General features: G+C 54.1%; 2 protein-coding genes across 5 annotated transcripts in view; one reads left to right on the forward strand and one right to left on the reverse strand.

Annotated features, from left to right (window-relative positions):
* BRD7 (bromodomain containing 7) overlaps positions 1-6,643 on the forward strand; it is a 36,053-nt gene extending 29,410 nt beyond the window's left edge. The window contains exons 11-17 of one of the 2 annotated variants that reach the window (XM_072750266.1): positions 272-407; positions 891-1,002; positions 2,275-2,331; positions 4,878-4,992; positions 5,271-5,414; positions 5,927-6,070; positions 6,407-6,643. In XM_072750266.1, coding sequence (XP_072606367.1) covers positions 272-407; positions 891-1,002; positions 2,275-2,331; positions 4,878-4,992; positions 5,271-5,414; positions 5,927-6,070; positions 6,407-6,462 — 764 coding nt within the window. In that variant the 3' untranslated portion in view covers positions 6,463-6,643. The remainder of the gene's footprint in view (positions 1-271; positions 408-890; positions 1,003-2,274; positions 2,332-4,877; positions 4,993-5,270; positions 5,415-5,926; positions 6,071-6,406) is intronic. The other variant, XM_072750267.1, reaches the window with a different exon arrangement.
* A 1,332-nt stretch (positions 6,644-7,975) lies between these two features.
* ADCY7 (adenylate cyclase 7) overlaps positions 7,976-25,260 on the reverse strand; it is a 44,366-nt gene continuing 27,081 nt past the window's right edge. For 2 of the 3 annotated variants that reach the window (XM_072750268.1, XM_072750269.1), the window contains exons 10-26: positions 24,932-25,064; positions 21,592-21,783; positions 21,418-21,452; positions 20,851-20,934; positions 20,186-20,258; positions 18,694-18,791; positions 17,747-17,831; positions 17,301-17,426; positions 16,311-16,418; positions 15,190-15,383; positions 14,202-14,295; positions 13,661-13,816; positions 12,982-13,128; positions 11,825-11,929; positions 11,472-11,586; positions 10,762-10,886; positions 7,976-10,589 (exon numbers count right to left, since the gene is read on the reverse strand). In XM_072750268.1, coding sequence (XP_072606369.1) covers positions 10,443-10,589; positions 10,762-10,886; positions 11,472-11,586; positions 11,825-11,929; positions 12,982-13,128; positions 13,661-13,816; positions 14,202-14,295; positions 15,190-15,383; positions 16,311-16,418; positions 17,301-17,426; positions 17,747-17,831; positions 18,694-18,791; positions 20,186-20,258; positions 20,851-20,934; positions 21,418-21,452; positions 21,592-21,783; positions 24,932-25,064 — 2,017 coding nt within the window. In that variant the 3' untranslated portion in view covers positions 7,976-10,442. The remainder of the gene's footprint in view (positions 10,590-10,761; positions 10,887-11,471; positions 11,587-11,824; positions 11,930-12,981; positions 13,129-13,660; positions 13,817-14,201; positions 14,296-15,189; positions 15,384-16,310; positions 16,419-17,300; positions 17,427-17,746; positions 17,832-18,693; positions 18,792-20,185; positions 20,259-20,850; positions 20,935-21,417; positions 21,453-21,591; positions 21,784-24,931; positions 25,065-25,260) is intronic. The other variant, XM_072750270.1, reaches the window with a different exon arrangement.

The following is a 25,260-nucleotide window of genomic DNA, read 5'->3' on the forward strand; positions in this document are numbered from 1 at the left end:
ACTGTTTTATTAACTTTGGAAAAACCTGAGAAATCAGCTGTTAGAATTCAAAATAAGTTTTGTGCTTTCTTTCCTCTATCTCCCCTTTGTGGGGAAAAAGTCACTTGAGTTGTGACTCACAAGAATCCGGGAGGGGAACTATCTACCTTAGATTTGTTATACCAGTCAGTGAAGCAATAAAATTAGAAGGGAATAATCTTTAATAAAACAAAAATTAGATTGACACACAAGTGAAAGGGACAGTATAGTAGTATTTGATTTCTGTCAACAGTGTTATACTTGAATTACGGACCCTACAGTTCTTATGCTCCACATTATGACTCCACATTTGCAAATATCAGCAAGGACGATTCGGATCTAATCTATTCAGCCTATGGGGAAGACTCTGATCTTCCCAGTGACTTCAGGTGAGTGACCAGTTCATCAGTATCCTGAGTGCCATATTCTAAAACACTGATCGACCTGTGTATCCAGAGGGTGTGGTCCAAACCAGAGGGGTAGCCTTGATATTCCCAGTACATGTGTGAGTCCTGAGGTAAGATTACCTTAGGGAGGTAGTAAAGGGCAGTAGCAAGTTCAGGACTGGGCCCAGGAGCCTTGACCATTGAGAGAGTCTTATTTTTCTTTGAAGGATTCCCTAGGAGCATTTCATTTCACTATGTTCTTGATAGTGTTTACTTCTCAAGATGATAAAGGTATCACTGGTAAACCTACCAGTTTTTTGATATCTAGGCGTTGTACCTAGATATGTTGGTGTACCTAGACAGAAATTTTTACACTATGGCATTTTATAAACTAAGGCATGTCTGATGGAAATAGCTGGCATAGGAAGATTAAACCAATGGAGGTGATTTATGTGGAAGTAACTTTCCCAACACTGTCTCTTTCAGCATCCATGAGTTTTTGGCCACGTGCCAGGATTATCCATATGTGATGGCAGATAGTTTATTGGATGTTTTAACAAAAGGAGGCCATTCTAGAACCCTGCAAGAGTTGGAGATGGTAAGAAGGCTGCTAAAGAAATGGGTAATTTAATATTGGCTCTCAGCATTAGTCACTTGGTGTTATGAAACCATGGGAGTCACCAAGGTGACAGCTGAGCTACATTTCCCCTGAAAAGGCAGCCTGGCCTGGGTGGGGACTATGGGTGGAGGTCAATGAACGGAAACGAGTAAGTCAGCTAGCAGGGTCTGTGAGGGCAGAAGACTGTCATTATCTCCCGATCTTGGGAATGTAGGAATCAGGATGGGGTTAATGGCTCACAAGTCAGCTGGTGCCGTGTACCCTAACAGAAAAGGGAAGTCTCACTCACTGGATTGAAACGGAGTGGACTGAAATGATAGAAAATGTCCTTTTCTTGATTATGCAGTAAGAACACAGTGATGGGGACACAAGAAAAAGAGTACAGAGCTTCCTTGGGGCCCTAGCTCTTCCTGATGGCTATGGCTGCTGTCACCTTGTCCTCTGCCCCCATTGTATCCCTGGCTGCTGGTCCTTGGGTGACTGTCCAGTGCTGAGTCAGCACCTCAAGTTTATCGAGAACTGCTGCTGTACAATCTTCCCACATGAGCTGCTTTCCTCACGTGCCACTTCACATCCATTCAAAAATGTTTTTCCTATAACCCTCCCATCAGTCTGATTGATCCAGCAGTTCTTCTCAGACTATATCTTAGTTAAAAAAAAGTTCTATATAAGGATACATTGTTTATAACTTTAAAAAACTGAGAATTGGTTAAAAAATCATAATATAGCCTTTCCAAAAAAATCACATCATTATTGATTTTTGTGGATGATACTTTTGTCTGTTGTTTATGTATGTGACCCCTGACGGCTAGGATTATGGGAAGCTTTCACATTCTCTGTAGCATTTGAATATTTTACAGTAATCCTCTGTTATCCAAGAATATTGCTCTGTTAATGCAAAATAGTCCCTGGAGTGCCTCCTGTTTTCTCCTTGTCATAGATTTACCTGTTGTTGAAAACCAGCTCCATTTATTAGGCATTTCTGTGTATTTACCAAAAACCTTCATATATTTGTAGTGCTTTTTGCTTGGGAACAGAAAGATCAATCTTGAAGTTACCAGTAGTACATACTTTTGACACACAAATTTTCTCAAAATGCCATTTACTGTATTTAATTTGTTTTTGGTTTTAAAAATGAAGTTCCAATAATTCATAATCTTGCCTTGAAACTCCTAATATTTTTTATTTTTCTTGGTATTTACCTTTTTAAAATATCTTTTAATAAAAAATTGTTTTTCTTTATACTTCTAGCCATCACCTGAAGATGAAAGCCAGACTAGGATCCTTGACACAGCAAAAGAAATGGAGGTAATCATATTTTATTCTTCATAAAAAATATTTAAATGGAGGATAAGCCACAAGACCTAAATGATAAAATTTTGTTTTTAAAGAAAATTATTTATTGAGTATCTCCTTAAATAAAGGAACTCTTTTTGCCTGTGGGAAGTGTAGCAGCAGCTAGTGCAGTACACAGGCATGTGAGCGAGGGAGCCAGCACCAGCTCCCACATGTGCTACTGAATGTGGTGTAGGAACACAGATCAGAGCTGCTCTGGATAGCAGAGGAGGTCCTCACAGAGAGGATCCTGGGCGAAGTGGGTCTAGAAAGATGAATAGACATTTTCCTAGCGGGCAGTGGGCAGTGGGCTGAATCTGCACGTGGAGTGACAGAAATGGATGCAAGAGGACAGGGCATATGTGTAGCGAGCACAGATGGCGTGTGAGCACAGGGTACCTGGGCAGAAGAGGGAGGGTCAGGAGGCCCTCGTGACAGAGAGTCTGTAGGCAGTGCCAAGAAGCTGAGATGTTACCCTGGAAGACAGGAAACCCTGAGGAAATGTGGGGAGAGGAGAGAGGAGCTGGAAGAGGAGACCCGTGAAGAATTCCGGGGCTTGTCTGGGCAAAACACTGCCAGGCATGGCAATACAGAGGAAGGGAATTGAGATACACAGTCAAGAGAAATACAGAAGTCAGGTCGGCAGGACCTGGTGCATGAGACAGATCATGGCGTCGTGAACTCCCATCAGAGTGCTGGAGAAGGGGGATCCCTGGGTGGCTCAGCGGTTTGGCACCTGCCTCTGGCCCAGGGCATGACCCTGGAGTCCCGGGATTGAGTCCTGTGTCGGGCGCCCCACATGGAGCCTGCTTCTCCCTCCACCTGTGTCTCTGCCTCTCTGTCTGTGTGTGTCTCATGAATAAATAAATAAAATCTCTTAAAAAAAAAAAAGTGCTGGCGAAGGAGCTCCCCTCCAGCAGGGAGAGCGACTGCACCCGGCACCCCTCACAGGGGTGATTGGGGATGGTGTTGCAGGGGGGCAGGGGACTCCTGTGCCTGGGTTACAGGTGTGTGGGAAGAGTATTGGTGTACAGGGGTGAACTAGATTGTCCAGAGAGAACATTGGGTAGAGGCTGAGGGACAGAACATTGGTAAAGACCAATCGTAAGGTAGAAAAGACAGACATACGGGAAGGAGCCCAGCAGTGTCCACCGCCAGCAGATGAGCCCAGTAAGGGCGGCCACTGTTGTTTGTAACCATCATTGGAGCAGGGGCAGTAATGTGGTGGCAGTGGTGGTAGGGGAGGAGGGGTTAGAACACAGAGTTCCTTGAGCCGAGGAAGTGGGGGCGTGAGAGCAGACACATGTGAGCCTGGTAACTGAGGGTTAGGAGAGCTTGAATATGAGCTCCAGGAAATATGGATGCAGGTATGGGTGGGACATTTGAAATCACATTTGCAGGGAACGAGGCTCAAGCAAGATCATGTGCTTAGTGAGGGAACAGGAAGGCAGGAAATCTTGATGGGAAGGGAGGCTGGGTAAAAAATCAACAGCTGGTGGAGTAGGGTGCTGAGGCCAACCCAGAGAGAAAGCTGTAGGTATATATTGCTTGTCTCTCTCCACGCACTCCTACCCCTAAGTAGGTAGAGGAATGGGCTGGGGCGGGGGAGTGAGGGGGTGGACACTGGGGAGGGGTTCACATACATGTCTGTAGCGCAATGCCAGTCTTTTTTTTTTTTTTTTTTTAAGTAATGCCAGAGTCTAAATGGAACCATTAACTTCGGGTGACTTGTTATCTGGGCTAATCTCTTCCTCAAAAGCAGTGTTGAGGTTATGGAAACTCTGAGTCTTGTCATTGCAAAAATAAAACTCCACCCTTTATAGGATTTCGTTTCTCCCATGTAATACCAACAGCCTGGCTTTGGGGCCAGGAGGAGACCCAGGAAGTATCTTGTGCTCAGGCTCTGCCCTGGGAGTGGGAGCATCTGCACTGGGTGCCAAAATATTGCCTGTGAGCCTTGGAGATGGGAGGCATGGTCACAGTCCGCAGAAGCTCTTGATGGCATCGGCAGTACCTGGGCTCTTTTTCAGAACGGTTGCCCGAAGGAACAAATGACGGGTGTGGTGTAGGATACATCATGTCGTTAACGAGAAATATGCACGAGAAGTAGCCAGTATACTGTCTGGCCAGGATTTAGGAATGGCCCTTTAAAAGTATTCTGGGGGGATCCCTGGGTGGCTCAGTGGTTTAGCGCCTGCCTTTGGCCCAGGGCGTGATCCTGGAGTCCCGGGATCAGGTCCCGCGTTGGGTTCCCGGCATGGAGCCTCCTTCTCCCTCTTCCTGTGTGTGTGTGTGTGTCTCTCTCTCTCTCTCTCTCATAAATAAATAAATAAATCTTTAAAAAAATAAAAGTATTCTGGAAAGACGTTTTTGTATGTATCAAAATTCTAACTCCAAAGTCAGTGGGTGGGATAATATGGCCTGTCAATACAAAAACTATCTCACTGATGTTCTAGCACTGCCAGGGCTTAGCAAGCTCAGTTAATTCCTTTTTTCCCTTTGCTTTTTCTTTTTTGAAGCAGATTACAGAAATCGAGCCATCGGGGCGTTTAGACTCCAGTAATCAGGACAGGCTCACAGCACTGAAAGCAGTAACAAATTTTGGGGCTCCTGTTGAAGTGTTTGACTCTGAAGGTGAGTGTCATTTCACGATCCTGACCGTTATGATTTAATGTCACATTTGCACAGATTGACATAGGCATTCACCACAGGAAGATCTTAGGTGGCCATGCTTCAGTGAAGAGTAAGGCATGTCTGTGGTGTTGATCGCATCTGAGGGGGATTACTCCTTTGAGGAGAGAAAACTATAGCCTTATAGCAAAACTCCAGTGCTTAGGACTCACTTTTCCATACAAGATTGAACACAAGCATGTCCGTATTTTCTTTAGTCTGTTGTTCTTCGTATTACACAGAAGCTGAAATGTTCCAGAGGAAACTTGATGAGACCACCAGATTGCTCAGAGAGCTCCAGGACGCCCAGAACGAGCGGCTGAGCACCAGACCCCCTCCCAACATGATCTGTCTCTTGGGTCCCTCTTACAGGGAAATGCATCTCGGTATGTTGCACCTCTGGTAAGAGGAGAATCGGGAGACACTTAAAGGGGAGAACTTCTGAGAAGTGATAACCACTGTCAGGCAGCACCAAAGTAAACCATGAAGGGTTCATGGTTCACATTTACACGATTGACCCTTGAATAACGTAAGGTTAGGGGTGCTGGCTGACTTCCCTCCTCCCTGACCCTGCAGTTGAAAATCCACAGGTAATTTTTGACTCCCCAGAACTTAACTCCTGTAATAGTTGACTGGAAGCCTTACCTATCAGCAGTCAACTAACATACTCTGTATGTAGTATGTATTGTATTGTTTCTTAAAGCTAAAGAAAAGAAAATGTTAAAATAATAATGGAGTATGTTTACAGTCCTGGGTATATCAGAAAAAAAAAAATCTGTGTGCAGGAGGACTGGCACAGTCCCAACCACTCCAGGGTCAACATTGTATTATTCTTCTGGTTTTGGTTATTACCTAAAGGAACCATATTTTAACTTAAAACTGTTTTTCTTTTTCTTAGCTGAACAAGTGACCAATAATCTGAAAGAACTTGCCCAGCAAGTCACACCAGGTGATATTGTCAGCACGTATGGAGTTCGAAAAGCAATGGGGATTTCCATCCCCTCCCCCATCATGGAAAATAACTTTGTAGATTTAACAAAAGGTAAGTGCCCTGTGTCCCAGGGAGGACGGAGGGCTATTGTGAGCAAAAGGAACACAGGTCCTCTCCCCTCAAGTAACATTGGAAAGATCTTTGTCTCTGCATGTTGATACTGTGTAAACTGTTTTTATAAATGCTTTAGACAAGATGTGAAGGAAATAAAGATTTGACCACATTTGCAAAAAACCCTACAATGATACCCTCGTAGTACATCTATCTAGTCTTTAACCTTGAAAGTGGTAAAGAAGAGCCGTCAGCACTTAACTCTTCTGGATGATACTTTTACCTTTTAATTAAAAGGGGGAAAGTGCTGAATGAAGCCATAACTTTTCCTTTCAGATTTTGAAGAACCTAAAAAGACTGATGTTGCTGAGTGTGGACCTGATGGGATTTGAAGCTAACTGGTATTTCATTATATATTATGTACATATTTTTTTCATTCTTAACTTGGAAATGCTTTTGAGAAGATATTAAATATTTGTAAATTGTGTTTTTAATTAAACTTCGGGACAATTAATTTTAATGTTCCAGAGATTGGACTTGTATTAGGTAATAAAGCTGAGCCTGGGACTATGAGCAGTGTTGTGCTGTCAGCTGAGTCGCCCCTTGACCTTTCCCCAGAGCTGGGTCTGAGGATGAAAGTGATAGAAAAACAGGAAGTAAAACAGCCTTTTCTAGACCATTCGTTAAAAGCAAGCCCCTCAAATAATTGAACTCCCTCATTTTTTTCCACATTTGCAAAACTCCACATTAAATAAATAACCAAATAGTTATTAGACTGTATTATCCTGACTTATCAGATTTCACCTGGATGATTTATTCAAACAATGGCCTGGTGAGGAAGGAATAGCATAGACTCTGACCTATTGCCATCCAGAGGGGGAGGAGGAGTGGGCTGGGGCATGGTCAGGTCAAAATAATGACTCTGCCACTTCCTTAGGGTGCACAAACGAGACTGGAGCTAAGAGGCTTTAAAAATCCCCATCTAGGGAACCCTGGGTGGCACAGCGGTTTAGCGCCTGCCTTTGGCCCAGGGCGCGATCCTGGAGACCCGGGATCGAATCCCACGTCGGGCTCCCGGTGCATGGAGCCTGCTTCTCCCTCTGCCTGTGTCTCTGCCTCTCTCTCTCTCTCTCTATGTGACTATCATAAATAAATAAAAATTTAAAAAAAATAAAAATAAAAATCCCCATCTAGGGAGATTGTCCATTATTACACCATGAAAACGAGTATTAGTAGATTCTAAAATGATTTTAAGTATATGTCCCCCTGCACACTTGATGGGAATGGTGTTCTTAAGCAGAAGGATAAGGTGATGAAGTACCTCCCCTATGCTACCCTCAATCTCCTCCAACTCCCCAAAAAAATCACACCAGGATTTTCATAGCACTAACCTCTCTGGTGGTCCTGTTTGTTTGTTTTTGGTGGTCCTGTTTGTTTTTTCCATTTTGAGTCACTTAGAACTACAGTAGGAGAAGCTAAATAAGAAAGGGAATCACAGAGCTTAAAGGAAAGTTTGTTTCTGTTTACTATTTCTCCTGGGTCACCTGTGCCTCAGCATGTCCCCTGAACTAAGAGTCATCTACTTTTATATGAAATACAAAGGTCAGCTGCTTGAGCAGATAACTGAGTAGGAGACCAGAAGACATGTGGTCCTCTTCCATAACCAGGCACCACACCATAGTCTGGTTCAGTGAACGGGGTGAGGGTAAGATCCTGCTTGGCTGTATGGAGCCACTGTAAAACCCCCTGGCTAGAAGCCATTTTATTATTTTTATTTTCCTGGCTTTGAATACTGACATTTAGCAAAACTGATTCTCTTAAGACAACCCAATCTTTTAAAAACCTACTGAAAATCATTTGCCAAAAGAACTTCAGAATTTTTCAGATAATGTATTTTATCAAATCTTTTTAGAGTTTAATTTTTTTATTATAATTCAGGCAGTAATCGATTCTTAAACAGACCAAGAAAACAAATTCAAAACACTTTAGGACATTCAGATCTTCCAAATTGCTAATTTAATGTATGAAATGCTAAACAAAGTAGAAACACTAGTACTTTATAAAAATGAAGTACAACATTTTGAAACAAATATTACAATCTATAAATACTCAGTATACAGAATAATTCTTAATTATTCATATGTACCTTTTCAAAACCTGTTTTTGTACATGACCTATTATATACACAATGTATACAGTGGTTAATGATCTTTTCTGTTAGATTTTCTTAATGAGTAAACCAGAAAACTTCAGGTGTGACTTTCACTAGAGTCAGAGAGGCCATCTTGAAGCCAGCCCCTGACCCCTAGAAAAGGTCAGGGTGAGGAAAGCTACTTATCCTGACAGAAAATAGAACAATACCTCTAAAGAGCCCGGGGCACCGGAAAGCACACTGAACAGAAGTGACTGCAGGTGCCTTTTAGAGTCCATTCCACACAATGGTCTGCACATCAGAAACTCAGAACTTACAAAATGTGTTTATCTGAACACAGGGCTTGAAGTGGAAATAAAAAGATAGGACTGGTAACTACTTTTTGAACTCGGAATTGGGATTTCTGTTGCTGGAGGAAAAAAAGTAAAATTAGAATATTGCAAGACTAGAAGTAGGCCCACCTCCGAGAGACCCAGCACACGTAGGTGTGTCCAAATCACATCTGCAACAGAACCTTCCTGACCTCCCAGGAGAGCCCTGTAGAGCAGCCCTGGCCACTGCCAATGTAAGTGTAGCACTCACCTGAAGCCAGCCCTTTATATGAAAACTTGGTACATAAAAGCGGTTTTTAAGTAAGGGTATTCCCTTTGGCATTTTTGCTGTAAATTCCTTTGTACAGCAAGTTCGTGTAATTCATTCCTATCTCTTCCAGTTACATGCAAGCCTCAGAGCCACACTGGTGCATTGGCTCCTCTGTGCAAATTAGATAAGCCCCTTCTCAGGCTGATAAGCCCACAGACATGGCCTGAGCAGGCAGCGGGTTCAGTTTCAGTGCTCTATGTGCCCTTGGCTGCAACCCTGGGTAAGCTTTTTGAAGTCTCCCCTATGCAAGATTTCCTGTAGTTGCAGGGGTTTCCCGGAGGACCCCTCACTGGGAATCCCTGCTCTGTTGTGAAATGCAGCTGTGTTGGAAACCCTGAGCATGCTCTGGAGATGAGGCAGTGAAGCTGATTCAGAAAAAGGAATGGGCAGTGTAGCTCCTTCTCACCTTGACCCACAATTACACCTGACTTCTGATTCTTTGAGAATTGAAGCAGTGTAAGACACATCTTGCAAACCTCTTTTTGCGCTTGCCTTGATTCATTCAGAACAAGACCGTCTCAGCACTTCTGAGTGGTCTGGCTTCCCAGATATGGGAGCCTCTTTGCACACTTACATGGAGTACATGCTTTTCATTTGGAAGCTCTTCACGTTAGGTGTGAGGACTAAAGAAAAGGAAGCACGACAGGTTGTCTATGTCCTGTCTACACAGACTCCACTCCTTTCTAATACAGAAACTAAGACATAGCTGAAGACTGCAGGGGAACGCCCCAAACGTGTGAATGGTCAGGGAGGGACTAGAAGGAGTTGCCTTATTTCCTGGGCTGTGCCGCTGCTTGCCTTCTTGCCATGAGCCACACTCTACTCCTCCAAGCCCCACCCCCACCTGGGCTGGTCCATAAACCAATGGACCCTGGACGATAGGCTCTCCTTCTGTGTCTGTGGTTTAAAAGACGGTACACTGGAGGGAAGATATTTTGTCCAGCGTCTAAGAAGTCATTAAAAGGATAAAACCTCCACTAATACCCATTTAAAACAAACACATGCTAGAGATGACAAGAAGTAACAAATGTCCATTATGGTTTTTCCTCCCTACTGCATGAAACCACAGATGGAAAACAGCCTTTTCAGCTCTATTTACTGGAATGTCTGTGCGAGAAATGCAGAATGCTGTTGCTGCTCTGCTGAGGAGAAAGGAGTACCCAGCCCATCCTGGACAGCTTGTCTCAGTTCTGTACCTAGAAAAGGTCCTACTGGCGTAGTTTGCAGGCCATGGCAGGGTATGTCCAGCTCATGCTCTGAGACCTCCACAGCACCTAGCGGGCTGAGGATCTGAAGCTCACGAGTGAGCATATCCACGCTGTCTGGAGGCTGTGTTGCAGACTCAGACCACGCAGTTTCTGGCTGCCTGTGTGTGGCAAGGCTCAGTGGTCGCCTCGGGCTGGGGTCAGACGCATTCCAAGAAATCCTCTAGCACAAGTGCAAGGAAGCCATCTGCTGGAGTAGTGATGGCCAAACCCTTGGAATGCCTTTGTGACTGGCATGGGGCTGAATGCTCCCCTTGGCTTGCCTCAGGGAAGGAAATGCACTTCTAGCATGTTCTGCACCTACCAGAAGCCCTCAGTTCAGTCCCAACCCTTGGAACTTGGCAGTGTCTGTACAGACAAAGTAAGTCCTCAGTTCGCCTTTGCCTTTGACGTTGATCAGTCCTCGGCATTCGCAAGAATAACCTAGTCCCTGGAGGATGGTACATGTCTCTTCAGTAACCTGAGAGGAAAAGGATAGTGGTCCTGGGAAGCAGGAAGAACACCTGCTGTTGGGTAGAAACCAGCCCCAAGCAGTGTGTCAGGGCTGGGATCCCATAGCTGACTGATGCCCAGGCCCCTTGCCTGTGGGACACTCCTCCCTGTGATCACGAGCTGCCCCAGCTGGGTTGTACCTGGATCTTGCCAAGTTCTCCAGTGCTCTCCATCCGGCTGGCAACGTTGACTGTGTTTCCCCAGATGTCATACTGAGGCTTTCGGGCCCCAATCACTCCGGCGATCACTGGCCCATGGTTTATGCCTGAAGGTGACATTTGTGGTTGGCAGGTCTGAGAGACCAAGCCTCAAGCTCTGCCCTGGGTGGGGGGGGGGGGGGGGGCAGAGTCCAGCAGCAGCCACAGAAAGCACCAACTGGCAGCTGAAATGGGGGTCAGAGGGGGCTTCCCAAGCCCATGACAGGAGCTCTCCTCCAGGGTGTGGGGGAGGCACTCCCTGGGCAGCCTTTTTCCACCTGCTTGCTCCAGGAGTCGGACTGAGGTGAGCATCAGCTCCTTTCCCAACAGAGCAGGTGGGCTTTGAGCACCAGCCCTGCTAGCTAACACAGAGCAGTTAGTTCATTAACTTTGCTTTGTTCTCAGGATGTTTTAAGGGTTATAGTGGGTGATTTTGGGTTCTCCATTTTCTGTAGTGTTCTATTCTGATCTCACAACTTTCAAAAGTAACTTTATAAACAATATGCAAAGAGCAATTGCCCAGTCGCCAGGGTGGTAAGACCAAGAGGGATTTTTCAAACCTTTCCTGCTCAACAGTGAAGTGCATCATCCCATCTGAGCATGGCCTCCCACGGCCTCCCACCCCAAGCCCAGCCCACCCTCTGGGCCCTCACCAACTCGGAGGCGGAAGGAGTTGAAGGAATGCCGGTTGATACCATCCAGCTTGCTCATCAGGGCGATGCTGAACTCCACCATGATGCCAATGTGCGCGTGTTGCCGCTCCAGGTCCTGCAGGACAGAGCTCTGTGCACAGGAGCCATAGGATCCCAGGCCCCGACTTCCCGCCTCCACCCGGTGTCAGGTGGGTGTGAGGCGCCTCCCCCAAGCCAAGCCATGAGGTCCTCGGCCCCTCCCTCACAGGACAGGAAGGGGTGTCCCTTCGAAGTCAGGTGATAGGTCTGGGGACTGTCTGTTGAATCCCCTTAATATGAGGCTGGGACATGAGGCCACCCACATGACTCAGTACCTGGTTCTCAGTCCCTGAGGGGCTGCTGAGCCCCGCAGCTGCCATGTACGTGCTGCCAATGGTCTTGATCTTCTCAACACTGCTGAACTTGGGCTTTAGGAGCAGCTGTGGGGCAAAGGGACACCCAGGGTCTGAGAAGGGGTGGGGTCCATCCCACCACTGCTCCTAATGCCCGCCTCTCTCAGGTTGGGCCTCCCCTTATGAGTAGAGAGCCAAGTACACACATGGACAAGGCCTCTGGCTCTCTCCCTGCCCCCTTGGCCTCCCATTCACCTCTGCAGTCTCATTCTAAGGAGCAAGCGCAACCCAGCAGGATCTACCCAGGAATGTCTATTGTCTGCAACTAAAAATTAAAGTCCAGGTGACTGGGTGGCTCAGTCCGTCAGGCTTCTGACTCTTGGCTTTAGGTTGGGTCATGATCTCACAGTTGTGGGATCAAACCCCAAGCCCCATGTTGGGCTCTGCCCTGAGCATGGAGCCTGCTTAAGAGTCCTTCCTTTCCCTTAGCCCCCTCCCACTGCTTGCATGCGCGCTCACGTGCTCTCACGCTCTAAAATCTTTTTTTTAAAAAAGTCTAAACCGACTGCCTTCCTCTGGAACAGCTGATGGCATGGGCTTCACTGGGAATCAAACTATGGCAGTCCCCCTTATCCATTCCCAGACCCCGGAGGAGCCTGGAAGCACGGGCCCCTGGGCCCTACATAACATGTGCGCTCTCATCCACGTACATGCCTGTGATGAGCTTTAGTGCAGAAATCAGGCGCAGTGAGATTAACAGCGATTTAACAGTGTGCCCCAATAAAAGTGACGTGAATGGTCTTTCAAAGCCTTCCTGTATAGCATTCATTCCTCCTCCACATGATGAGATGAATTGAGGTGCAGGACGGGGATGCTGTGGCATGGCATCTGGCCACAACTGACCTGACCAGATGTCAGGAGGGGGGTCATCGGCGAGAGCACAGCTGACCACGGCTAAGAAGCCGCAGATAAGGGGACCGCTGCCTTCTTCAAGGACCTAAATCTAATCTTAGCCAGCTGCCTCTCGCAGAGAAGATAACAAAATGCCTACTGAAGAAAACACGGAAAAAGGCGAACGTGTCCCTCTCATGATTTGTATAGCACACCTGCCCCCCAGGGACCCGTGCACAGGCCCGTACCTCATCGAAGTCCGCGATGATCTCGTTGAGCAGGCGCAGACACTCCAGCCCCTCCTTGTTGACGTCACACTCCGTGTAGAAGACTTTGAAGTCCGGTACGGACGCAAACATGACACACACGCAGTCGTAGGACTGATGGTACCAGTCCTGGATGGGGGGGGGGGGGGGGCGGGGAACCACCTTGTGCCAGCTGGCCGGGAGGGGTGACATACACAGGGACACAGCCACCCTAGGCCGTCCCACTAAACCTTCAAAGGGAGGCGGGCGCGACGCCAGTGTTGCTCAGCCTGCCTTACACATGACACCCATCTAGGGGCTGCTAAAAAATAAGGAGTCTAAGTCCACTGGGTGGGGTGGGGCGGGCTCAGGGTGGTTCTGGCTCTGGTATCCTGGGTCTCCTGGCTGAGGATGCGAGCCCCTGGGGCAGGCAAAGATCACGGTCGGGGGCCTGGGGCCTGTCTCTCCTATAAAACGCTGCTGCACAGAACCCATGAAACACATTTTCATCCACACGGGCCGCCCAGCCCACAAAGACCTGGACGTGCAGCTGATGCTCAAACTGCCTGGCGGCCCCATCTCCCAAGGCTGACAACCAAGGTCCCCCAGACGTGAGGGCCCCAGTACCATATCCATACCCACACTCCCCACCCTTGTCACCCAGCCCCTGCCGGCACCACACCTCATTTAACTTGTCGCCGATGAAGTGAGCGGCCACGTGGGCTGGCAAAACATTCTCCAGAAGAAGGCGGTTCACGTTCTCCATGGTTTCAAACTCCTCATGTTCCTTCTTGAACTTCTTCTTCCACAAACAGTCCAAGCGGCAGTAGTAGTCAATCTGCAGACAGTGGAGAAGGTCAGGGCCCCAGCCGTGGTGAGTTGGGGCACGGCGATGACACACACCAAGCAGCGGGCAGGACACACTTGTAACCCCCAGGGGCCACTGGCCAGCCCCTCAGCACTTCTACCCTGCATCCCAGCTCAACAGCCACCTCCCAATGGCCTTAGAATCCCAGTCAGCCTTGACTCGGTTCTCAAGTGACCCACACAACCAGATGTCACTGGCGTCCTGAGGGGAGGCGACACAGGGAGGTGAGGACTCGGGGATCCCTTCCCCAGGGACCAGGGCTGTCCACTGCCTTTTGTGCAGCCCCAAATCTGCAGAAGCTCTGGCCCCACCCCAGTTCTCTCTCCAAGCCGAGCCAGGGCCTCCCGGCCTGTACCTGTCTGGAGAGCATGATGAGGGTGACGTAAAACAGAACCAGGTAGAAGTTGATCATCACCTTCAAGTCCTTCCACAAACACAATGAGGAGCTGCTGGACATGCAAGGGAAAGGCAGGGGTCACTCCCAGCTCCCCCAGAGCCAGGAAGGCATGAATAGGACAGAGCGCTGCCCTCAGAGCTCACACCCTCACGGCACAGATACTAAACAAGCAACTCCAGCTTGCAAAGCAAAGACATGTGACGGGGAGGTGGGGGTCTCACAGAAGCAGCAGCTTGCTGGCACCCAGATGACATGGAATAGCCATGGCAAACTCTGCAGGAAAAGCACTCCAGGCAGGTGAGGGGGCAAACACTCCTCCAAGGAGCCAGGGACTTGGAGTTTGGTAGGAGTTTGCAGGTGCCAGTTGCCCCACGGGAGCAGATTTTGTTCTGGGTCCCCAGACTCCAGCCTTTTAGTTCAAGGGGAGCCAGGCCCCTCTCAGTCTACCTGGGGCCGAGAGCCCCCAGAGGCACACACACACCATCCCTCCCCTCACAGGTGTCAGCCGCCTGTCCAGGGACAGGCCAGGGACAACTGTTCTTTCCAGAACTCTGTGGAGATCAGGGACACGAATCAAGGTGGGGGACTGGGCTAAAACTGAAGCCTCCCCAGTCCACACCCCCAGGATGGGGTAGGAACGGGATGTCCCAGGAAGCCTCCGTGGGACGGGGTGGGGGGTGGTGTCCTCCAGAGAACCTGCAAGTGAGTCACACTTTGGGCTCTGAGTGTACAGACCTGGGACCAACACTTCCTCTTCTGTAACATGGAAACCGGGCCACCTGCCGATCCAGCCCTCAAGGTGCCCAGCCCAGATGGGACCGTGAGTGCAAACGCACCACAGTTTGAAACAACAGCCAAACCGAAGCAAGGGTCTGCCACGACCACAGTGGAGACGGACAGTGGGACTGGGGTCCCAGCGGTGAGCAGGGGGTGCTTGGGGCCTCACCTGAGGGTTCCGTTGGTCTTGGTGAGGTTGGCCTGGCCGTAGTCCGAGCAGTCCGACTTCCAGCACGGGGAGATATTGAAGAGCACCAGGTAGGTCACCAGGCCCGCTGTCAGCATCGCGACCTTCAGCTCCAGGCTCATCCGCAGGAAGACCGAGCAAGCGACAAAGGCCAGGATGCAGCTACTGGTGTAATACTGGGGGTGGGGGGGGGTGGGGGGGGGTGGCGGGGGGCAGTCACCACAAGGCAGCTCCTTGACCCGGGGTCACCAGAGCCCCTTCTGGCTCAGGGGACCCACAAAGCACCGGCGTGTCTGCAGCCCTGCTCCCTTGCCTTGCTGCCCTCCGTTCTTAGCAAAGAGCAGACAACAGAATCTAAAACTTCCTAGTATCACGTTGCTTTCATTGTATTTTTATTTCTACTTACGGCAGGTGAACTCATTTAAAGGAGGAAAAAGACAGTAACTAAGATTGCAGGTGGTCTGTGGATGCGACAAACGTGAGGGCCACAGTATGCACGTACCTGAGCGGCCTCCCCGCCTCACATCTGTTGTCAGCGTGCCCTTCCCAAAGTGCATGTCTGCCCACATTACTCTTCTGCTCAAGATCCTGCTGTGGCTCCCCACGGCCCCCAAAAGAGAGACCGAGCTCCATCCAGGCGTTCGTGTTCCCCCACCCCGATCTAGATCAAACCCACCTCCAGCTCCACCTCCCAACTGTCCCTCACCCCTCCCCTGACACAACCACCTGAAGCCCTCGCTGGCTCCCACTGCAGGCCTCGGTTCTTCCCACTGTCCCCTCTCCATCGCCTGTCCCATTACCTTTCTGCCCATCAGAAACCAGCTCAAAATTCACCACGGCCCCCACACTGCCGTCCCTCAGAGCTCCCCAGACGTGGCCTCTGGTGTCAGCCTCCTGAAGCCAGTCATGGCTCAACCACCTGTGAGGCCAACCCTTCAACCTCTCCAGGCCCCTCCTCATCAACGGCTGCAAGGTGAGTCGTCAAGAGACACCCCGGCACAGGGTGCTCCTGCCTGCTCGCCCTGGATGAAGCAGCACGGGGGCAGGGCCGAGTGGGGACACGCGGAGCCCAGAGGTCTGGGCCAGGGCCCGGCTGCACTCACCGGGAGGAGGTCGCATGGCATCAGCTCCCTGCTGACGGCCCTTGGACTCGGACTCAGGCTCGTCTGGTTGCCCGCAGGCAGCCCCAGGGCTGGGAAAGGCATCAGGGGCTACAGAGGAGACAGGCGACTGTGAGGGGAGGTCCAGGGACCCGGGACTCCAAGACCGGCCGGGGCCGAGCGGGGCTGGTGGGAGGCAGGGGCCCGAGGCCTCCATGAGCATCACGGGCATCTCCTGCCAGGCCCAGCTCCGGGCACGGCCAGAGCCGCGGTGCCCCGACTTCCCACCACAGGCATCAGCTTCATGTGGGGAGGGGTCTGGAGCAGAGAAGGGTGGAAAATGAAGACCCATGTGCACCATCGCCAGAGCAGGAGAGGCTGATACGGGGCTGGGGCAGGCAGGGCAGGAGTGGGGATCGGCACTGTCAATGAGCCCCTTCTCCCCAGGTGACACTGAGTGTGGCAGTCACAGGGTGTCAGGGACACAGAGAGACCCTGGCTCTAGCCATCAGAACCGGGAGGGCCAGCAGGGACAAGCCTGTCCGCAGCCGTGAGCCTGTGAGCAAGGCCTGAGAAGCAGGGGTCCCCCCAGGCTGTGCTCGGGGCCACTCACCCTAGCAAGGAAATGGAGCCTCAGGGTAAGCCAGGCCTCCCCCGGGGGCCACGAAGAAGGTAGAGGATCCCAAGAACACAGGGGGTTCAAGGCATCCCGTCCCTGTGGGGCTGGCCACCTAAGCCCTCTGGGGGCACTAGGTCCTCATGTGAAAACCGAAGGGGCCGGAGCACAGGCTGGCTGCAGGAGCCCCACAGGGCCTGGCCTGGCTCTGCACCAGCTGCAGCTCTCAGGCATTAGCTACGGGATTCGAGACCTGAAGGTGCCCAGGGCCAAGGACTGGCTCCTCCGCTCCCAGGAAGCACACACAGAAGGAGTGCACAGAAGGAGCCTACGAGGGCTCCTCGCCAGGGCCCGCCGTCCCCACGCCCAGGACCCACCAGGTTGACGATGGCGATGCTGAGCAGGCTGCCAATAGTCAGGATGGCCAGAGACAACCGCAGCAGGGGCTGGGTCTCCACCCTCTTGGAGATGGCCTGCAACGTCCCCCGCGCCGGGCAGCACCTCTGTGGAGTCACAGGGTCAGGTGGCTGGTGCCATACCCGGACAAGCACCCCTCAATCCCAGGGTCCGGCAGATATGAGGGGGCCCGAGAAGGACAGTCCCCATGCGTGCCATGCCCCATGCCCAGGACACATGGGGTGTAGACAGAAGGGACGCCCCCACCCTTAGGGCCGGGGACAGCACAGCCACTTGGGGACCACCAGCAGCTGGGAAGGTGGAATTACAGGGAGAAGCCCTCTGCAAAGTGTCACCCAGGCAGGAGGGCACGGAGGGCCAGTGGGGCAGGGCCCGGCCGGGGCCCATTCAGGGACCTCCCACTCACCAGGAACTTGTGGGCAAAGCAGAGGCCCAGCACCAGCCCCAGCACACAGGCCACCAGCCCGAAGGACACACCCAGAGTCACCATCCTGGAGAGCAGAAAACCCTGGTTCTGGGGGACCGTCGGCCCAGGGCCAAGCCGCAGGCAGGCTCCACAACACCCAGCACCCAATTCTTGGGCTCCTGGCCACCTCCTGCCCCACACCCCCAAACTGCTATCTACACACAGCCATGGGATCTCTGAGAACCGTGCTCCAGCGGCCCCGCTCACGACAGGCGAGGTCTGGGCCGAGTGTCTAAGGAAGGGGCCACGCAGCCTTCGGACCCACAGCAGACACACGAGTACCACGCAGAAAGGTTTCCCATTTGGTCTTTATTAAGCGCATCCTAAACCTCAATCCTGATGAATCCTTTGGCCTCACCACCCTTCCCTTAGCCCCCAAGTAGCTGTCCTGACGCCTTCCCCAGGACCTCCCCGCTGCCCTTCTCCCACCCGCGGGGGCCCTGGGGCAGCTGCACGGATCTCGGGACTCCTGAGATCCTGGCCGTGTACCCAGACAGGGCGTGAAGCCCTGCGAGCCTGTTTCCCAATCTAAGAGGGAGATGGCAGCGGCCACGGTTCTGGGAGTCTGCCCTTCTGGGGCAGCAAACGTCTCAGGCGACAGGGACACACTGACATCCCCCAGGGCCACACGGGTCTCAGGGGACTGGGCAGGTGAGGCGCGTGCGGGACGGAGAGGCCTGGAAACAAAAATAAGCCCCGGTGACCCCAGGTGTGGGGCCACAGCCCCGATCCAGTTTCTGGGATTCCAGGTCTCAGTCACGGAATTCAAAGAACCGGCCCCTTCCTGCCGCTCGGGCAGTGCGCGCAGGTGTTCTGGGGGCCCTGCCGGGCACTGCCCTCCTGGCCCGACCCCAGCACACCTGCCCATCCCGCCCACCCCGGCCAACCTGGGCATGAGCAGGACGTGGACCAGCAGGATGCAGACGAAGATGAGGCTGGCGCAGGCGAAGTAGTGGCGGGCCCGGGGAATGGGCGCCAGGCGGTACTGGGGGCAACAGGGGCTGTCAGGGCTGGCAGAGGTGCCAGCTGCAGGGCCACTTGCTCTGACCCCCCCATGGCCCATCCCGGCTCAAGGTCATCAAACCTCACACCCCTGGGGCCCTGGGGGGCTTAGTCTGTTAAGCTCAGGTCATGATCCCGGGGTCCTGAGATCACACCCCTCGTGGAGCTCCCTTATCAGCAGGGAGCCTGCTTCTCCCTCTCCCTCTGCCCCTCCCCCTATTTGTGCATGTGTACTCTTGCAATCTCTAAAACAAATAAATAAATCTTTAAAAAAAAAAAAACAACTAACACCCTCCTTGGGTTCCAGGTGATGATGGGACATAACATGACTAAATGACCTTCATTCAGTTCCACTGTGCCTTGCTCCCTTCCCCTCCCCCACATCACCTAGGTCTCTGACTCTATTTCCCTGAGAAGCCCATGGTCCCAAGCCTGTGAATGGGAACCAAGTCTGAGCTCTGGAGCTGGTGGTGGGTCTGTCCGCCCCCCAAACTCAGGAGTGAGGCTGGGCCTGAGTCCCTAGCTAGTGGACAAGGGGAGCCCATGCTGCCCGTGACTCTACCCCGGGGCACAATCTCATGATCTAGGGCCACAAGGACTCCTGCTTTGAGTGAGCACACCCCGGCTCAGGGAGTCCGGGAGCCTGCCCCACGGTCACACAGCTGCAGGTTTCCCTCAGGCCCCGTGCTCGTCACCTACGGAGGAGCCTACGCCACCTCGGGAAGCCCCGGCCAGGGAAAGACCCCATCCCCCCCCCAATCCTGGAAGCAGAGAGGGGAGGGAGGTCCCAGCACCAGAGCCCTGTGGCCTGGGCCACACTCTCAGGCCACACCAGATGCCAAGGTGGCCCTGAGAATCTGTGAAATGGGCAGCAGTGGCCGTGTTGTTCAGCCGTGTGAGGTTCCAAGGACATAACATGCATACTGTGTGGGCCTGGGACACCGCCAGAACCCGCAGGCCCTCAGTAAGTAAGTAAACAGTTGGTAGTGGTTCAAACATACGCAGCAGCCAGAAGAGAGAACCACTTGGCTCCTTTCAACAGCTGATACTAAGCTGGGTTTTTTCCCGGTTGTAAGGCTGATATTGCCCAGATAAGGCATGCACTGGCCCTTATCCGCTGAGGTTCTAGCACATGAAGGGAGCCAAGGTCTCCCAAACTCAGCGGGAGAGTCACTAACGGGGCACGCACGTGAGGTATAGGAGTGAGGCCAACAGAAGAGGCCAAGCAGGGGGGGGGGCCCACCCCACCCTGGGAGCCAGCTGGGGGATTCCCCATCACGCCCCCTGGACAGCCGTGGGAGTGGTGGCTGCTCTGTGGCCTAAGCGCTGCCCCCAGGCCTTGGAGACCTTGTTCCTGGGCTGCTGGGGGGGGCTCACCTCTCGCTCTAAGCCGTTCTCCACGAAGAAGAATCCAAACATGTAGAAGTCATCAGACTTGGAGCAGCAAGGCCTGCGGGGAGGCAGACACAGGCAGTGAGACATAGGACCTGGCCAGACCAGACGGGGGGGGGGGGGGGGGGGGGGGGGGGGGGGGGCCACCCGCAGAAGGGGATGGGGGGGAAGAGGGAATGGAGAGGGGGAGGGAATAGAGGGGGAAGGAGGGGAGGAGGAAGGAGGGGAAGGGGAGGAGGAAGGGGGAGGGCCCACTTTCAGGAAGAAGGAGGAAGGGGAGGTGGGGATGAAGAAGGGGGAGGGGGCAGGGGGATGAAGAGGGGGAGGGGGCAGGGGGATGAAGAAGGGGCAGAGGGAGGGGCAGGGCCCATCCCAGGAGGAGATGGGGGAAGGGAGGTGGGGAGGGGGCAGGGCCCACCCACGGGGGTAGGACGGAAGGAGGGGATGGGGGATGGGGGATCAGGAATGGGGCCCCACCCTCCCAGGCAGGGAGGTGGGGGGAGAGGTCTGCTCAGGAGGCCACAGGGGGGAGGCAAAGGAGCCACCACGGGGCTGGAGCTGGACCACCAGGCACTCAGGCACGAGGTGAGCCTGGCCACATGGGGAACCCCCATCTGAGGGGGATGGGGGCAGAGGCCCTGGGGTCGCACCTCGTGGAGCTAAGCCCCTCGATGGCTGACAGCATTTCCTCATCATATGAGTCGTCCTCCGACCGTCCCTTGGGGGACGCGCTCCTGGATCAGAAACCCACAACTGCATCAGCCCAGGACCACATCACTTGCCCAAGGGCCGGAGTGTACACGAGCCGGCTCACCTGCCTGGGTCCCCAGAGCCTCATGTGGGGTGGCGGAGGAGCAGGAGGCCTCCACCAAGGCCCAGGGAGAGCAAGCGGCGGCCCAGCATGGAGCAGCAGGCCCAGCTGGCCAGCAGCGCTGCACGAAGCTAAGGGCGGATCTGAGGCCTCCTCCACTCTACCCGCAGGGTCCCCACCCCCCCACCCCTCCCCACCCCCCCCCATTGGGTGCAGGCTGCGTAGCCACAGGCACGCCATCAGTGTGAAGTCCTGATTCCAGGCCACAGCAACCTGCATGGTCAGGGCCGCCCCCTCTGAGCTGCCCTCCCAGACAGAGGATGGTCAGGGCAGACCCTACGGGGGTGATCAGGACTTGGCCAGGAAAGCGGGCCATGGTCAACAGAGGAGGGGACAGTGCACGTACCTGTCAGGGGTCCGGTGGCGCCGCAGGGGAATAGTCTGGAAGGGAAGTGGGGAGCAGTTATGCTGTCTAACGTTATTACCGCTATATGATGTTGCCGTCTATCCCAGGACTGGGGGCTCTCATCTCCCGCACTCTCAGACGTGCGGGGCCAGTGTCTGGACAGGATGGGCCTACCTTGGGCCTCCGACCCCTGGTGACCGGGGTCTCGCCGCTGCTCACGCTCTCACGGTGGTTGAGGTGCGCAAAGGGCCGCGCGGCCCCCCAGGACTCCAGGTAGCGGGTCATGCGCACGGACGCCCGCATCTTCAGGGCTGCGTCCCCCTTGGGCTTGGGGAGGTGCTGGCTGGGCGGGGGCGGCTGCTGGCTCTGCAGGCAGACATAGACACAGCCCGGCCTGTCCTCTCCCTCTCGGCCCAGGAAGGGGCTCCCCACCCGCCCCCAGCCTGCTCCCCCTGAAACGCGATGATGCCCAGAGCGCTGCTGGCCATGCTGGTGGAAAGAGAGAAGGGCAGAGATGCCGCTGCGTCTGCAGTCCCTTGGGGACTGGCTGTGGCCCAGTGCACGCCTTGGCTGGGCTGCCGGGGAGGTCTGGGCGCAGGCCCTGTCCTTCCCAGGTGGCCGGGAGATCAGGGGTCACATACAACTGTGCATGGCCCCTCAGACCCTTCTCAGCCTCCCCAGAGAAAGATGGAGCCGAAGTCCTCAGCCCAGAGGCCCCGCCGACCCCATGAGGCTCTGTGGACCCCTTGGGGTCTGAAAGCCCATTGGCCTCTCCCCCCGGAGACACCCCGGGGAGACAGCACCCAGGAAAGCCACAAGCAGCCTACCGGGCCCACCCACATGTGGTCGGCACATGTCCTTCCCAAAGGGAGCAGCTGGAGGAAGAGGAGTGCGGCCAGGAGCCCAGAGAGACGGAGAGCCGACCTGCGGAGCACCAGCCCCGCTCCCTGGGCAGTGTTCCAGGGGGTTCCACTCGTGTGGCCCCCACGCCGTGGCAGGGACCGTTACCTGCCATGTGCCTGCTGTGGTCGGGGAGAGGGTGGCTCAGCCAGCCTCTGCCTCCTGCAGGGCCCCCTGTGCCACCACCTCCCCCTAAGAATAGCAGCTGGGGACGGTCCCTACTGGGAGGACGGGCAGGAGAGAAGAGGGCGCCGAGGCCGCCGGAGACAAGCCTGACCCATCTCCAAGTCTCCCTACCCTCCGAGGCTTCTGCCTTCCCGGAGTCCCTGTCCCCTCGGGTCCCTGCCAACGCCCACAAGGACCAGCACCTACGGCCACAAACACTCGCTAAGCCACAGGCGGCAGCTTTCCTGGAAGCTTCTGGCCTCGTTTCAGGATAGAAACATTTTTAAAGCCTGAAATGCGCCTGTCTGCCTGGCCGGCGGGGACAGCTGAAACCCAGGCTCTGTGACAGGCCCGGTCCCGAGACTGCGTGGTGGCCTGCAGAGAGCCACCTGCCCTGGAGCTGGGGACGGGGGCACATGCTGGGTCACCCCTCCGCTGGTCGGCCACTCTGTCCATGCAGCACCCTGCGCTCAAGGTCAGGGTCGCGAGCACTTCTCAGACACCGGGGCCCCCAGAGAAATAAATGTGCACTAAAGATCCATCGGCTCTGAGTAAAAAGGCACCTGTTCCAGAGTGGGCACCTGCGACCTCCAGACCTCCACCAGCTACAGGTGACCGCCCCTGCCCCCTGCCACCTCTGGAGGCTTATCCCCCAGGTGTTGTCACACCTACGGAGGCCAACATTGGGGAAGACCTGCCACGGCCACACCGGAGATTCGCCTGAGCACGCGTACAGTGGCCCCTCTGCACACACAGGGCAGGCCTCCAAAATACGTCGTCAGGCCAAGGAAGCAAGGCACCTGGGCTTCGTGAGGGCGATGGGAGTCTCTCAACTACTCACATAGACATCGACATCCCTGTGGGAGGGAAACCCCAGCTGGAAGGGACGTGCCGGCTGCGGATAGGACGCGATGGAGACTGGCTACAACCCCCCCTTTGGGGTTTTTGAATTTTCAACTATGCGAACAAATGACATTCGACAAATACAGGGAAGGTAGGGTGGCTGGAAAAAATGAAGGATGCCCAGTTAAATCCTGCACAAAGACAGACATGCTAAAATGTGTATATCAGGCGGCTCAGTGGTTGAGCGTCTGCCTTTGGCTCAGGTTGTGACCCCAGGGTCCTGGGATCGAGTCCCACATCGGGCTCCCCGCAGGGAGGCTGCTTCTCCCTCTGCCTGTGTCTCTGCCTCTCTGTAGGTCTCTCATGAATAAATAAAATATTTTTTTAAATGCAATAAAATAAAATAAAAATGTCTTCGTCATTGGTCTGCAACTGAAGCTTGCCTACAAGTCCCAGAGCGGCCTTGCTGAGGGGCAGAGCTGGGGGCCTGTCTGCCACCGCAGTGCAGGACCGGGGCTCCGCTTCATCTGTGCACAAGCTCTCGGAGCACCTGCTCCACTGCCAGGCACTGCTCTAGACATGGTGACCGCAGCCTGCAGAAGAGGTTCCCCCACCCCAGGCCCACCCCAGGGAGCCCACAGTGACAATAAACAAGCAAAGAGAATAAAGGAGCATGTGCAACCGAGCAAAGAGGGCTGGGGACAGAGACAGCAGCACTGACAAGGGTCCTGCGGCACAAGAAGCCGGGCAGTGGAGGGACAGGGGCTGAAGTGACGGGCACTCAGGAGGAAGGAAGGTGGGGTGGGGTGGGTCAGAGATGAGGGCAGGGCCCAGAGCCGTGGGGTGCGAGCCAGTACCCAGAAAGGGTTCCCCGGATGCCAGCTCAGCATCCATGGCCCAGGGCCCAGCTGGGGAGGGGAGGGCACCGGGCAGCTCTCATCCCCGGGGAACATCTGGGGGCCGGGGAGGCTTGCCGGCTGGCCCTCCGCTCCCCCGGAGACTGGCAGTCGGGCCAGCACGGAGGACGGCCAAGGCCAGAGCGAGAAGGAGCTGGAAAGAGCCCGACGTGGCCGACATTCTTGAGCTAGCCCCAAGGATGATTCACCGAGGCCGCCAGACGAGCTGGCCTCCCGCGGCAGGAAAGAAGGGCCTGTGTGGGCGCGGGCAGGCCCGGGGCCCAGCGGCCCCACAGCAGCTCAGCAGCGGCCTCCACCACGGGGTCCTGAGCAAAGTGGGGCCTCCAAGCAGGTGGAGCAGGACCCACGACGCACCGAGGCTCCTGCCTCGCGGCCCCCTGGCCCTTCCCCGCTTTCCCGAGTCTTATCCAAAGCGTATCTTTTCAAAATCCAGGGAATTAGTGACAAGCCCTGGAAAATCAACTAGCAGTGACTATCGTTTCTAGAATGTTTACGAGGTGCCCAGTCTGTGGTGAGTGCCTCACGCCAACCAGCCCTTCCTCCTCCCGAGGTCGGCACTGTCGTCACTCCTATTTCTCAGAAGTCGCGTGGAAGAGGAAAACTCTCCCCTTCTGTGGGGTCTTGCCCCAGGGCCTGGGCCCCCCAGGGTCCCCTCAGCCCGCCCCCCCGCCGCCTCTGAGCCCTCGTACCCTGGGGTCGATGACTAGGTAGGTGCGAATGTTCATCTCCTTCAGGTAGGGGTCCCGCTGCTGCCCGTGCCCATCCTCCACCTCATACGCCTTGTCCAGGTGGTTCAGTGTCGCCTCGGTGATGTGCACCCGGCTGGGGGAGACCCGAGTCAGAGCAGCAGAGCCCAGAGAAGGCTGGCACCCGCCCGGGGGTTGCACAGCACGCAGGGCCGGGCAGCAGAGCCCAGATGCTCCCCCAACGCATCGAGGTCACTGCTCCCATCTCTGACCCCACTCAGACCTCCCTTCAGCTGGCCCCGACTTGGCCCATACATAGCCTCTGACCCCAC

Source organism: Vulpes vulpes, chromosome 2 (genome assembly GCF_048418805.1).
Source record: "Vulpes vulpes isolate BD-2025 chromosome 2, VulVul3, whole genome shotgun sequence".
Lineage (NCBI taxonomy): Eukaryota > Metazoa > Chordata > Mammalia > Carnivora > Canidae > Vulpes > Vulpes vulpes.